The sequence below is a fragment of the Zeugodacus cucurbitae genome, chromosome 5 (assembly GCF_028554725.1).
Source record: "Zeugodacus cucurbitae isolate PBARC_wt_2022May chromosome 5, idZeuCucr1.2, whole genome shotgun sequence".
Taxonomy (NCBI): Eukaryota; Metazoa; Arthropoda; class Insecta; order Diptera; family Tephritidae; genus Zeugodacus; species Zeugodacus cucurbitae.
The window spans coordinates 66005739-66020552 of NC_071670.1; the positions used below are offsets into that span (position 1 = coordinate 66005739).

At 38.3% G+C, this 14814-nt stretch overlaps 2 protein-coding genes across 2 annotated transcripts in view; one reads left to right on the forward strand and one right to left on the reverse strand.

Moving 5' to 3' along the window:
• LOC105211724 (CAD protein) overlaps positions 1 to 14814 on the forward strand; it is a 19683-nt gene continuing 4869 nt past the window's right edge. Inside the window, exons 1-4 of the mRNA XM_011183315.3 lie at positions 1 to 161; positions 4661 to 5663; positions 5722 to 8711; positions 8783 to 8887. Of these exons, the coding sequence (XP_011181617.1) occupies positions 4682 to 5663; positions 5722 to 8711; positions 8783 to 8887 (4077 nt within the window). The 5' untranslated portion in view covers positions 1 to 161; positions 4661 to 4681. The remainder of the gene's footprint in view (positions 162 to 4660; positions 5664 to 5721; positions 8712 to 8782; positions 8888 to 14814) is intronic.
• LOC114803949 (uncharacterized) lies at positions 9052 to 14377 on the reverse strand. The gene is made up of 4 exons (XM_029039959.2): positions 13837 to 14377; positions 12588 to 12719; positions 10541 to 12332; positions 9052 to 10418 (listed from the first exon to the last, which is right to left on the reverse strand). The coding sequence occupies exons 1-4, from the start codon at positions 14229 to 14231 to the stop codon at positions 9333 to 9335; spliced, it is 3405 nt and encodes a 1134-aa protein (XP_028895792.2). The 5' UTR covers positions 14232 to 14377; the 3' UTR covers positions 9052 to 9332.

Below are 14814 nucleotides of genomic sequence, written 5' to 3' on the forward strand. Positions count from 1 at the left end.
TTTGGACAGACAGTCGTGTGCTAGCGACCAATCGTGAAGGTAGTAATTTCCTTCTCCAGTACGGTTGTGTTCCATAGGGATAGCAAAAGACACGTGGAAAGTTTGCAAACTTCAGAAAAATCGTATTTAAGTGCATTTTGTTTACATCACACAGAGACAAAGTGAGTGATAAGTGATAACTAAGTAAACTTAAGCTATTTACAATGGATTTTCTTTAAAAACAACTAATTTTCTGCTCAAGTACTTACACTTATGTACTGCCAACGTGTGTGTGCGTGCGTGTATGTACATTTGATGGGTACATGTGGCACATGGGCCGACTTGAATTTCAAGCGCTGTGAAATTATTTATTTTACTTTAAATGAAATATTTGCAATATTACAATGTTAAACAAATATAATTGTGTAATTTAGAATTAAAAAAATTTTTTTTTTATATATTTTGTCGAAAGGTCACGCAGTTGTATGTATGTACATACATACATATATATACATATAATTTTATATATGTATGTATGTATATATATGTAAGCAACTCTGCCTTATTGCCCACTTTACCTATCGTCTTCAGTCTTATAACCGGTTCATTAAGGTAGTGGGCCTACATATGTTTATCACACAACTCCTTATGATTACATACATACAGACGTACCTTCACATAGATAGCCATATATGCTCATCTGTATGTGTATGTATGTATGATCATATGTTCATAATTAAGTATATTTTTTATGCGGACTATTTGTTTGTTTTTTTTTTTACTTTTTTTTTGGTTTTTTGTTTTATGCACACAAGTGAAGCGTGGAAATTGAACATAAACAAGCCGTTGTAATTGAAAGTGTACATGTTCTTCCCGGCGATTGGCGTTCCAACTCAAATTGCTACAAACTTTAGGGCACATGTGTTGTGCCATGTGTGTGCGCTCGCCTTCTAGATCTCCATTGTTTGGGCGCGGCACATACAAAAACTAAGTTGAAAGAACTCAAGCGAACGTTAAAGTTGTCGGTTTTATTTACAAAAAAAAAAAAAAAAAAATTTACAAATCTGACTTGATTATTGTAATGAAATTAATACTTTAAAGCAATATACATATGTATATTGAGTCCCTACCTTCGTAAACAAAGTGATAAATAATTTTTTTTTTCATTGGTGTAAAAAATTTAATCTGAAAATATTTGTATAAAAGTGTGAATTTAGTCGCAAAAAAAAACAAAATTATTTGTGTATAATGTACCCTTCGCAACAGTATATGCATATATGCAAGTTGTAACTGTCGAAGCAAAATATATACTTTTCCCATCTCATATTTTTGAACAAGAAAATATTGATCATAAAAATAGCTAGTATGTAGTATCCAAAATTATAAAAAAAAAATATTAAGTAATAAATTTAAATAAAAACTTTTTATCAGAAAAGCCTACAAATATTCAAATACAGAGGAAGTAAATGTCAATGAACCTAAACATCGAACTAGAGACGGTTAGATTTGCAACTATCGTGTAGACTTTTAATCATGAAAATGAAGACAAAATTCTTAAATAACTTGTAAATATATTCAAACATCACAGTATATTACTATATTTTCATAAAATAAACGGATTTCATTCACTTAATCTGCGAGATATGATCATAATATTAACGACTAGTTCAGAACTTTAAACGTGATGAATACGATTTTAAGTGATTTAAGTACTCGGTAATAGATATTTCTAATAATTAAAGTGTTCTTAAATCTCAAATAAAGGAACAGTGACATAGTTCCCTATTCTGATATCGATTAACTAGATAATGTTATTTCAAATATATGTGTAAAATTTGAACAAAAACGCTTCATAACTTTTTAAGAAATCGTGTCGTAGTCTGCTTTAGAAGCCGAAAAAAGAATTTTTTTAGCAATTTTTTTTGAAAGGGAAGGAAATGATTGCGGTATACGGAATATTAACACGATAGTGTACTATATTTAAGGCTTAAAAAACAATATTTATTTTTTCAAAGTTGTAAGTATTTTTCTGGAGCGCCTGGAGCCTGCACTTGTAAATCGGTGCCGGTGATGGAGGTCGTGCGATGCATCTGAAACAGAAAAAAAATTGACTTTTTTAAGAAAAAAAAATTGACTTTAAGTTGCAAAACAAGTATTTTAAATGATACTTTTGCCCAACTTTAACTACTTTTGTCTAGTTCAAATAAAAGATAATTTAACACTGAAGCTAGATCACTTTGGCTTTTTTTCGATCGGACATATATTCTTTTTGCTATCGCCGGCACCGTTTTCTAACACTTGTGAAAATGAAAACTCGAGAAAACGCGCCTTAAAGGTATGCCTGAGCATTTGCACCTCCTCGACGCTCGGCTACTAAAACTGCTCTAGCTTCGAAAATATGTTGAATTGGCCTCTGGAATTTTAAAGACATATTCTTGGATAGTTTTGGAAGAGATTTAAAACAAAACAAAAAAAAAATTGAGTTTTGAAAAAACTCATTCAAAGTTTTATTTTCAAACTGATGTGGTCTGATGGGTCTATCTCTTAGAATTTTACTGGGATCAATTTGATATTTTTGGATAATATTTTAAACATATTGCACTATTTTTTTAAATATTGAAACCCACATATCATAAACTACTTTGAATTACTACAATAATGTATAAAAGTCTTCTAAAATGAAAAAAATATGAACGATTTTGTGTGCAAACTTCCAAAAAAAGTTCTTGAATTTATGAGATACATATGGGTTATGAATTCATACATTTTTTATACATAAATAAAATATAAGTTGAAAACTTACTTCGTCGACTTAATTTGTTTTAAATTAGCTCATTAGGAAAGCTGTTTTGCAAAAAATAATAAAATATTTGAAAGTATTGACTAGAAAACGATAATTACTTGAGGTAATTGAATGTTTTGTGAAATATAATTCGGATGGGTTCCTAAAGTTTTGCAATGTGCCGATGGAAAATGATCAATATTAGTTATTGTACCATTAAAGGTAACCTTAAACGTTCGTGTGTTTATTTCATAATTTTGTCAATCCATTACATTTGTGTCAGAATTGATGGGGATTGGAAAGCTCTTACTTAATCTCATATTTAAGTACTGTACTGTCGCCAATAATTTTCAATTAATTCCATAATTGCATTATATCTTACTTTAAAGTGCGTGATAAGTATCTATGTACAAGCGTTTTGATAAAGAAAATGTGTCCTCTGTACTCACATACTTTTTTATGATAAGGAAACGTTTATTTACTTTATTTCTTTTTTTATACTTGTCTTAGCAAGAATTTTTTTTCAATACAGAAAAATAACAAAGATGTTGATCATAATAATAATTGCTATTTAAATTTATATTATTAAAGAGTTAAATATGCTTAAAGAAATTCTAAAAAAATAGTTAAAATATCTACAATTTTGAAATAGAAAATATATAAAAATTATTATTTTTTCATTAAACTCCAAAAAATATATATTTATATTTTTAAAAAAGTTCTATTTATATATTACACACATACATATGTATATATGAAGGCCTACGTTCACACGCACCAAATGAAAAATTACGCATTGATTAAAGCATAAAAATGTTCCAGACTGATTTGCCTAATCTACATAAGCCCTATAAAATAATACTACCTATATTTATAAATACATACTCACACACACTTAGGCGCATAGATGCGTATAAATTACCAATTAGCACGCTAATAAAAAAAAAACTGTGCAGACCAGACCACAACGCAGTTACTAACCTCATAATCATCAACATGACACTATCTTATCGCTCACTACTTGTAGAAAGCGCTCTCACACCAGCCTCTTTTATTAAACAGGTCTGAGAGACCTCATTTTGTTTTTGCTCTCAATGGAGGCAAATGTCAAGTCAACTCAAGTCTGCCAGTCAAAACAAATTCTGATAAGATAATTTTTGGTAACTCTCGGGTTTTTTCGGTTTCGCAGAGCGATACGTGTGCACACCTACTCACAAACGCACATATAGAGACGTACTATTTGTGGCCAAATGGTGGCACACGTGCTTTAAGAGAAACATAAACAATGGACATGCCGACGCCAACGAGCGAGTGGCGTGATTCACATTTAATGATATCTGAGTATACCCTACATAGATAAAAATAGCATAGTTTTCAATTATCAATAAATTTGTTTGTGTCCACTTCATGCAGTAAGCACATGGAACATAAGAGTTGAAGACCATGTGTATGATTTTAGAGAAGATGTATCCGATCGCATAAATAACCTCAAACAATTTTATAATAACTTTTGGGGAAAAATACTCTTGAACAATGCCGACTTAGAAAAAATCGTGAGTTGAAATCGTTCTTTATTTTGAGATACCCTGATTTTTCAGTCTTTGACTAGATATAAATCCGGGCCGTTTCGGTTACGTACATCTTAGGCTTGTGGCAACGGGACTGGAATGATTTTTATAAAACCTTTGGAGATTATCGTTGGAAGTCTTGTAAATACAAAACAGCAGTTTCGAAAAAGAAACTGAAGTCTTCAAATAAAGACTACCCATATTTTTGGTTATAGAGAGAATAGAAGCCCTTCTATGACAATAATTCCATCCACTTTCTTTTCCCACATTTATTTAATACCATCTATATTATTAGGGCTAATAATATACTATAATTTCTATTCTCTTTCAGTATTTTTCATAAACCTCCAAAATGACGTCGTCAAACTGCTATTTGGTACTAGAAGACAACACCGTATTGCCGGGTCAGGCATTTGGTGCCAAAGCACCCGTCGATGGTGAGGTGGTCTTTCAAACTGGTATGGTCGGCTATCCCGAATCGATGACTGATCGTTCATATCGTGCACAAATACTAGTACTCACCTATCCACTAATCGGTAACTACGGCGTGCCAGATGAGAAAGAGCTCGACGAGCATGGCTTGCCGGTTAATTTTGAATGGTTCGAAGGTATTACACTGGCTGCGCTGGTGGTGGGCGAAGTGTGTGAGTCACCCTCACATTGGCGTGCCAAACAGACGCTGTCACAGTGGATGGAGGGACACGGTGTACCAGGCATTAGTGGCATTGATACACGAGCACTGACGAAAAAAATACGCGAAAATGGTTCCATATTGGGACGTATCGTGTACGAGAAACCTACGAATTTGGCTGGTCTAACATTCGCTGATCCAAACTTGCGTAATTTGGTAGCCGAGTGTTCGGTCAAGGAGCCACGCGTCTTTAACGCCAGCGGTTCGCCACGCATTTGTGCGATCGATTGTGGTTTGAAGCTGAATCAGATTAAGTGCTTTGTGTCGCGTGGTGCGCGTGTCGATTTGGTGCCTTGGAATTATGCGCTGAAAGAGGAGGAGTTTGATGGACTTTTCATTAGTAACGGTCCAGGTGATCCGGTTGTGTGTAAGGATACAGTTACGCAGATACAAAGGGTATTGAAAAATGGCAAGAAACCGATCTTTGGCATTTGTTTGGGTCATCAATTGCTCGCCACTGCTATTGGTTGTAAGACATACAAAATGAAATATGGCAATCGTGGACACAATCTGCCATGTGTACATAACGGCACTGGACGGTGTTTCATGACCTCACAGAATCATGGTTTCGCGGTGGATAGCAACACATTGCCAGCTGAGTGGGAGCCACTCTTCACAAACGCCAACGACAACACCAATGAAGGTAGGATGAAATAATTCAACCATTTTTGACCCTTATTAATTTCATAAATCTCTTTTAGGTATCATCCACACAAGCAAACCATACTTCTCGGTACAATTCCATCCTGAGCATACAGCTGGCCCTGAAGATTTAGAACTGCTCTTCGACATTTTCCTCGATGCTGTCAAGCAAAACAGCGGTGACGTGAGCTTACGGCAGAATTTAATCAATCGCCTTAAATACACCCCACAGCTCGATACCATTCCCGAAAAGCGTCCACGTAAAGTCCTCATTTTGGGTTCCGGTGGTCTGTCGATAGGACAAGCCGGCGAATTCGACTATTCCGGCGCACAAGCGATCAAAGCAATGAAAGAGGAGAAAATACAAACGGTGCTGATAAATCCCAACATTGCCACCGTACAAACATCAAAAGGTCTGGCCGACAAGTGCTATTTCCTGCCATTGACGCCAGAGTATGTGGAGCAAGTTATACAAGCGGAGCGTCCAAATGGCGTACTACTCACGTTCGGCGGTCAAACTGCGCTCAATTGTGGCATCGAACTGAATCGTGCTGGTGTTTTCGAGAAATATAATGTGCAAATCTTAGGCACACCCATACAGTCGATTATCGAGACTGAGGATCGTAAAATATTCGCAGACCGCGTGGCTGAGATTGGCGAGTGTGTTGCACCTTCGGAAGCTGTCTACTCAGTGGAGGAAGCATTGGCGGCCGCCAATCGTTTGGGTTATCCAGTGATGGCGCGCGCTGCATTCTCATTGGGTGGTTTAGGTTCTGGTTTCGCAGACAATGAACGCGAACTCGAGACACTCGCACATCAGGCATTGGCATACTCAAGCCAGCTGATTATTGACAAATCACTCAAGGGTTGGAAGGAGGTGGAATACGAGGTTGTGCGTGACGCCTTCGATAACTGCATAACGGTTTGTAATATGGAAAATCTCGATCCTTTGGGCATACATACAGGCGAGAGTATTGTGGTGGCGCCATCGCAGACGCTCTCCAACAAGGAGTACAACATGTTGCGCAGCACTGCGTTGAAGGTAATCCGTCACTTCGGTGTAGTCGGCGAATGCAACATACAGTATGCACTCAATCCACACTCAGAGGAATACTACATTATCGAGGTGAATGCGCGTCTTTCACGCAGCTCCGCTTTGGCTAGCAAAGCTACAGGCTATCCATTGGCATATGTCGCCGCCAAGTTAGCGCTAGGCGTGTCGCTACCATCGATTAAGAATTCTGTAACTGGTGTGACCACAGCGTGCTTTGAACCCAGTTTGGATTATTGTGTGGTCAAGATACCGCGTTGGGATTTGGCGAAATTCACACGCGTCTGCAAAAATATCGGTAGCTCAATGAAGAGTGTAGGCGAGGTTATGGCAATTGGACGCAACTTTGAGGAGGCATTCCAGAAAGCTTTACGTATGGTGGATGGCGGTGTAAATGGTTTTGATCCCGATCAACATCCATTGCGCCAGGAGGAACTAACTGAACCGACAGACAAGCGTCCATTTGTGCTTGCCGCGGCACTGAAAGCCAACTATGGTGTTGAGGAATTACATCAGCTCACCAAGATTGACAGATGGTTCTTAAACAAGATGAAGCACATTATAGAGTTTCACAATAACTTGGAAGAGATTGGTAATACACTTTCGGGCGCACAAATCATACAAGCTAAACAGATTGGTTTTTCGGATAAACAAATCGCAGCGGCTATTAAAAGCACCGAATTGGCGGTACGTAAGCAACGCCAAGAGCTCGGCATCAAACCGTTTGTCAAACAAATAGATACTGTAGCTGGTGAATGGCCAGCGGCTACCAATTACCTCTACCTCACCTATAATGCTAACGAACACGATTTAGAGTTCCCAGGCGGTTTTACGATTGTAGTGGGTTCGGGTGTCTATCGCATTGGCTCATCGGTGGAGTTCGATTGGTGTGCCGTTGGATGTTTGCGTGAATTGCGTAATCTCGGCAAACCGACAATTATGATCAACTATAATCCGGAGACTGTGTCGACCGATTATGATATGTGCGATCGTCTATACTTTGAGGAGATTTCATTCGAAGTTGTCATGGATGTTTACGAAATGGAAAATTCAGATGGTATTATACTCTCGATGGGTGGGCAATTGCCAAACAACATTGCCATGGATCTGCATCGCCAACAAGCCAAAGTGCTCGGCACATCACCCGAATCCATCGATAGCGCTGAGAATCGCTTCAAGTTCTCACGCATGTTGGACCGTAAAGGCATATTGCAACCACGTTGGAAAGAGTTGACGAACTTGAAGAGCGCCATTGACTTTTGTGAAGAAGTTGGCTATCCATGTCTCGTGCGTCCATCCTACGTGCTTTCCGGCGCCGCCATGAATGTGGCATATTCCAATCAAGATCTGGAGACCTACTTGAATGCTGCATCACTCGTAAGCAAAGAGCATCCTGTGGTCATATCGAAATTCTTGACAGAGGCTAAAGAAATCGATGTGGACGCCGTGGCTGCGGATGGTGAAATTTTGTGTATGGCCGTTTCAGAGCATGTGGAGAATGCTGGAGTACATTCGGGTGACGCCACTTTGGTAACACCACCACAAGATTTAAATCACGAAACCTTAGAAACAATCAAGCGTATTACACGCGATTTGGCCGCACTGCTCGATGTCACCGGTCCATTCAACATGCAGTTGATTGCCAAAAATAATGAGCTCAAAGTGATTGAGTGCAATGTGCGGGTCTCACGTTCATTCCCCTTCGTATCGAAGACATTGGATCATGATTTTGTAGCAACTGCAACGCGTGCCATTATTGGCATAGAAGTGGAACCGGTGGAGGTGTTGCATGGCGTTGGTAAAGTCGGTGTGAAAGTGCCGCAATTCAGTTTTTCACGTTTGGCCGGTGCCGATGTGCAGTTGGGTGTGGAAATGGCTTCGACCGGTGAAGTGGCTTGCTTTGGTGACAATCGCTATGAGGCCTACTTGAAGGCTATGATGTCCACCGGTTTCCAGATACCGAAGAAGGCCATTCTACTCTCGATTGGCAGTTTTAAGGTATATTTTGTATAGATATTAATTAAGACTGGAGAACCTTATAATAAACTTTGACTTCAACTTTATTTTAGAACAAAATGGAACTATTGTCTTCGATCAGAGACTTGGCAAAGATGGGCTACAAACTGTATGCCTCCATGGGTACTGGTGATTTCTATGCAGAACATGGCGTTGATGTGAGTAAAATAGAAGAAATATATTTAGCATTAGTTAAAAAAATCATTGTATGGGGTTTTGTGGGTGTATAACGTCCCAATTCCTTATATCTCCAAAAACTGTGAGTCTCTGGAACTCCATTAGTCTTAACAACTTTTGTATGTGAGATACCCTTTAGTTTAGAGCAGTTAAAACTACGAGGAATGAGATTTGGAATCAAGTAGTAGTAGTGGAAAGAACTGAAAGCACTCCTTCAAGTAATTTTCAAGAATTCTGCCGAGTTGACAATCCTTGATCGGAAAAACTCTGTAGGACCTCTATAGAAAAGCAGGAACGGGAACTTTACTGTTACCTTAAAGAGGGCAGCTAATTGGGAAACAATTTTATATTTTATAATTTTCTTTAATTTTAAACTAATAATAACACTTATATATAAAATTCATGGAAAATATCCAAAAATCAAGGTCATGACTCCGAGCTCTGATTAAATGCGCCTTTTAACTGAACTGTTTTGCGTCTGATGACATCTTTTAGCTGTGAACGCTTTTCTTCTGAGGCCACCGAAACCAATAGCTTCTCCGTAGACGTTGTAATATCTTTGATAACTTGCGAATTACCGAGCGGTAAATTACGCAACATACCGACCTTTTTGCTTAAGCCACCGAGTATTCTATCATCGCTAGGTGTCTTTACTGTAGTATGCAGCGGACTATCAGTTGTTGGTTCATTTTCCTCTTCCACCTGAGATTTATTGATTTCTTCAGCGCTCACTATAGTTTCGACATCTTCTTTCAAATTACAGTTATCAACTGTGTCATAGCGCTCATAAGTGACGTTCGACTCGTCTCTCTGTGCAACTGTAACTGTATCACATATTTCCGTTACGTCCGGATTGAAGCGCAAAATACCGACCAAACTTTGACCTTCAGGTTTTTGTATGGGATTTGTGTCACCTTCATGCACTTCGACTACATGTTCGGTAAATTTGATAGACTTACGTCGACCTAAATTAGGCGTTACGTTATCCACAAACTCGAGATTTTCATTAAAGGAGCACGGCGGCCTAGCGCTCTCCTCCACAAATTTCGCAATACTATTATTAGTTATCGGAGACTTTTCTCTTTCACTGCGCGTTACTTCTATGTCCACTTTCACGGTACGACGCACACTCTCCAAATGATCGAAAACCTCTTTGGTTAGTTTAGACTTATTGCTAGCCTCTACACTTGTGCGTATCGGCAAAGTTGGCGGTAAATGCGTGAAATCTTCGTTCAACTGCAAACCGGCAATCTCCTCTTCTATGCTATCGATAGTGTGTAGATATTCTCTAGCGCCCATATCGCAACCATAGTTATTGTAGAATTTGCAGAGTCGTCGCGCTTGTGCCAAGAACGTTTTCGCCAAATATAAAACACGAAACTGCATTGCTTTCTCGGTCATCGCTATTAGATGATCGATGATTATTTCGAGTATATTTGTGCGTCTTAAGTTTTCAACACCCTGATTGAGTTGCTTCAGTTGGGAGTTCTTGAGATTGCGTCGGAAGAAGAACTGTTAGGAGTGAAAAACAATTGGAAATTATTGCTTTAGTATGCGAAGTAATCAAGATAAGAAATAATTTAGTTCGATAGTCATATCCAAAAGATTCCCTCCTCTGAGTAACTGCAACTTACCTCAACGTCTATGGACTCCTCCGACAAACGTCGCCGTTCTAATTCTTGTTTCTTCTTCATTTCGATATTGTGCCGCATCACATGAGTTTTCCGTCTTAATTTACCTTTGGTCTTATCGCGGTGCTGTTTCATGCCGACCAAACCCTTTGCATCTTCATCTGGCATGAGTAGCGGTTCATCTTCCACCGCATCTAAACCGACTAGACTTCGCGAGTTTTTAGCTTGTATTTTCAATTTCAACATATTATTTTCGGAAAGGTTTTCGAATATCCTTTTGAAATTTAATTTTGGGAAGAAATCTTCGGCAAAATCTAAATTTTTAAGCGCCACCATTAGATGCATTAGTGGATTCGCAACAATATCGGCCAATATAGAGAATAACATGACCAACGAGTATTCAGGTATGCTCTCGAAAAGATTACGCTCTTCAATAAAGAAATCCTTCAAACACTTTTCGCGCAGTCGCTGCATGAATGTACTGATAAAACGCAACAGCACCTCACCGAGATACTCCTCTGGCCAAGCAGTGAAATTACGCTCGCACTCCCAAAAGAGGTGCATGCGTAGGTGTTCCATTATAAATGAGAGCGCCTTATGCTTCTCTTGTGGTTCGACAAACGTTTTCACTAAAGCCTTGGTCATCATGAATACCTTCACCTGTGTATTCGTCAAATGCTGCTCCAGATAGCGTTCGGCCTTCGGAAAGACAATGCGCCATTCAAGTTCGCGAAATGGATTTCGTTGTCGTTTGGGTGCATAACCAATCGGTATGACATGAAAACCAAAAGTTTCGATACGTCTGATCATCGAACGCGTTGGCCATTGAAACTGTTGCCCAGTTAGCGGATTAGTGGAGATTGGACGCTCGCGTATGCGAAATTGAAATGCGCAATCGGGCCAGTGCTGTGCGTTATGCGCCACATAAATGGCTGGTATGAGTTCAAAGTATTTGGTGTAGATCGAAGAACCGCGATATGTGCCCTCATCCAACTCCTCTGGATATATTTGTAAGCGTTCGGCAAGCTGTTGACGTACCAACTCACCGAAGTAACGCATAAACTCTTTGGAGTTGAGAAAGCATTGCTGCAACAGCACCTGACGTCGTTCCTGCTCCAACTTGTACAAACGTATGGCCTCCACCGTCTCCTCATCTCGATAGCGTGTCTTCTCATACCGCCGCCTTTGCAAACCATTGTAACCTTCATCGGCGCTATCTTCATCATCGGACTCCGGCTCAGTTTCATCTTCATCGTCATCATCGTCGTCGGTGTCCACATCATTCAATGGTTCAACAAACTGCGCCAGTGTGGACACACATGAGTCCGGCAGGACTTTGGCATTCAACTTATAGTTACCCCGTTGACTGTGCATCTTTAGCTCGGCCAACGGATGATGTGTATTCAAATGTGCTATGTAGGTGTAGTCATATTCAGATTCCGCACGATTGCTGCTAGCTGTGATCGGTGCTTTGAGACTATATACGCTGGTCGTGCTGTAACCCGAACTGCCGTCCGTATACACATCGCCATCGGTGGCACCGATGCGTTGAGTTTTGGGTTCTTCGCGTAGTTTCAGACGTACATAGCCCTTCCATTTGGTCTCGCGCAACATTTCCATGTAGTCCTCTTTACAGGGTGTTGTGTTATAGAAATCCGTGTCCAAGTCGACTTTGCAAAGTGGTGATATCGAATCGTAATTCGCATCATTCGGACGCGCTATATCGATGTTCTCGAATATCACATACATGGCCAGCGGTTGAAGTGGTTGTGGATTGTGTTTTTCTGGACCGTGGCTGCGGATATAGTGATTATATAGGAGATTACAGAATAGGTATGGATCTCGATGATGGAAATATATTATAATGGAGCTAGATTACAGAAAAGGAATAGTTCTCGCAATGATTCAATACTAATATAAATTATGTAATATTTGATCGCCAACCTGTTTTCTTTTTGACACTCACTTAAGATGACATCAAATAATTATCGGTAACGTTATCAGAATACGTTCTTACTGCTGCGCTCTGAATTTAATTATAAATACTCACATTGGTTTATATTGCAACCACTTGGAGACAGCAGCATCCAATGGCGTCGATAAGAGTATGGAATGCTCCTCGAGATTCTGATTCAATTCATTCTCTTTTGCTAGCAATTCCTCAGAAATATTTGCCAATTCACTGGAACCAAAAAAAACATAATTTATTATTAGATAAATAATTTAAAAGGTACATAAATGAAATGTAGTTATAGCGTGAAACTCAGTCTCGAGTGTTGCATTTGCGAAATACATAACTAACAGTTATGATAACAATTGAGTTGATAAGATTTTCAAGCACTTAAAAATCAATGCCATTAGAATTGCAATATTTCCAAAGAGCTTCCGGTTTTAGTCGCTATTTCCTATCTCAAGTGTTCCAGCGGCAATTAGTTGGCGCTTGAACGAAACCACTTGACCTGTGGAAGAGGGACTATAGATAGGAAACTATTTTGTTTAATTTATGCGGTTGATTTTATTCACTCAGTGTTAGGATTCGAACAGAACAATTTAAGAAACTTCGAAAAGCCATCATTTGTCAATTAAAAAAAGTTTACAAATTTCGAAACTTAAATTCTTTAAAGAAATTACTAATTTTGAATTTTGGAAATTGTAAAATTTTTCTAAAACTAATTTAGTCGAATTTTGAAATGCTTCGCACCTTACGACTTTCGAAACTGAAATTCTTAAAAAAAAATCATATGTTCGAATTTTCGAAAACTTATTTACCCGACTTGAAAACTTGTCAAAAACTTCGAATTCTTCGAAGATTATAATTTCGAAACCAAATTTCATAGAAAAATAATGATGAAAAATCGAAATTGAGAAATTTTTCATTACTAAAAACTAAAATTACTAATTTTCAATTTTCGAAATTGTAAAATTTTTCCAAAACTAATATAGCCGAATTTTGAAATGCTTCGAACCTTACGACTTTCGAAACTGAAATTCTTAAAAGAAATCCTATCTTCGAATGTTCGAAAACTAATTTATCCGACTTGAAAGCTTGTCAGAAACTTCAAATTCTTCGAAGATTACAGTTTCGAAACCAAATTTCATAGAAAAATAATGATTTCCAAATTTCGAAATTGTGAAATTTAAAAAAAAAAAAAAATTTTTTTCAACTTTTCGAAATTGTGAAATTAAAAAAAATTTTTAGTCAGTGCCTGTATTTCTCAAACAAAATAAGATTACTTTTAAGACTTCACCATATATGTATATGCAGCAACCAAGTCCGTATTTTTTCACCCACTACGTACTTTTCATAGTTTCCGAAAAACTGCAACGTCAGCGACACTTGATTCATAACGAACGTACAGAGATCACTATCCAAATGATTTTGTATTTGCTGTTCAATTTGTCGATTGAACTCCTCCTTATTGATTTCATAGCTTGTGCTCTGCGAATTCAGACTGTTTGTGCGCTTTGTAACGCCACTGGCGAGTTTCGTGGTAATCGAGGTCTGCTTTTCGGCATCCTGGCCTAGTTTACTTTTACGTTTTGTCTTCTTCGCTTGTTTCTTTTGTAATTTGGCAATTTGTTTTTGTTGCTTTTCTTGCTTGCGTTTACGCTGCTCCCGCTTACGCTCCTCAAATTGCAACTCCTGCAAAGGGTTGTTGGGTGTTTCCAGCAGCTTGGAACTGGACCGACCCATTACACAAATTTCGTTTACCCACGTACCGAATATAGAAAATATCAAATTTTGCTGTGATTTTTTGAACTTCTAAAAAATTTAATGGTATTTTTACTTATATTATATACACGCTTGTATTCGCGCCCGTTTGTATTCACGCGCCCGTTTGTTTCCACCGCCGTTCGTTTGTCTACTGTTCGAAGAAATTCGCAATGATAGCAGATCGACCGGCAAGTTATCGCTTTTTGCAATCTCTTGATCGAGTTATATGTTTTTTGTTTTTGTTGTATTCATGTTCGAATGCGCGACTTGCTACCTTCTTCACCTATGTATGTACATATATCGCAATGCAGTTGGTCCCATATACATACATATGTATGTATGTGCAAACAGCGACAGATTTCATGTCTTTTTCTGCGCGTGTTGTTTATTGTTGTTGTAATAATTTGATTTGATTTTCTATGTAATTGATAATTTCTGTTGTCATTTCACTTAACTTGCAGTTGTTTAACTGTTTTCTTTTATTTTCCTCCATGGTACTATGTGATTTTTTCTTTGCTCTGCGTAATGTTCGGTGAATGCTGATACACATATAGGTGGTGCA

Excerpts from the sequence above, each read along its gene's own strand:
- LOC114803949 (XM_029039959.2), bottom strand. The coding sequence starts at position 14,231 with ATGGGTCGGTCCAGTTCCAAGCTGCTGGAAACACCCAACAACCCTTTG. Across the intron at positions 12,720-13,836 it reads TTTTTCGGAAACTATGAAAA|TGAATTGGCAAATATTTCTG; the intron begins GTACGTAGTGGG and ends TTTTGGTTCCAG. Across the intron at positions 10,419-10,540 it reads AGGAGTCCATAGACGTTGAG|TTCTTCTTCCGACGCAATCT; the intron begins GTAAGTTGCAGT and ends CACTCCTAACAG.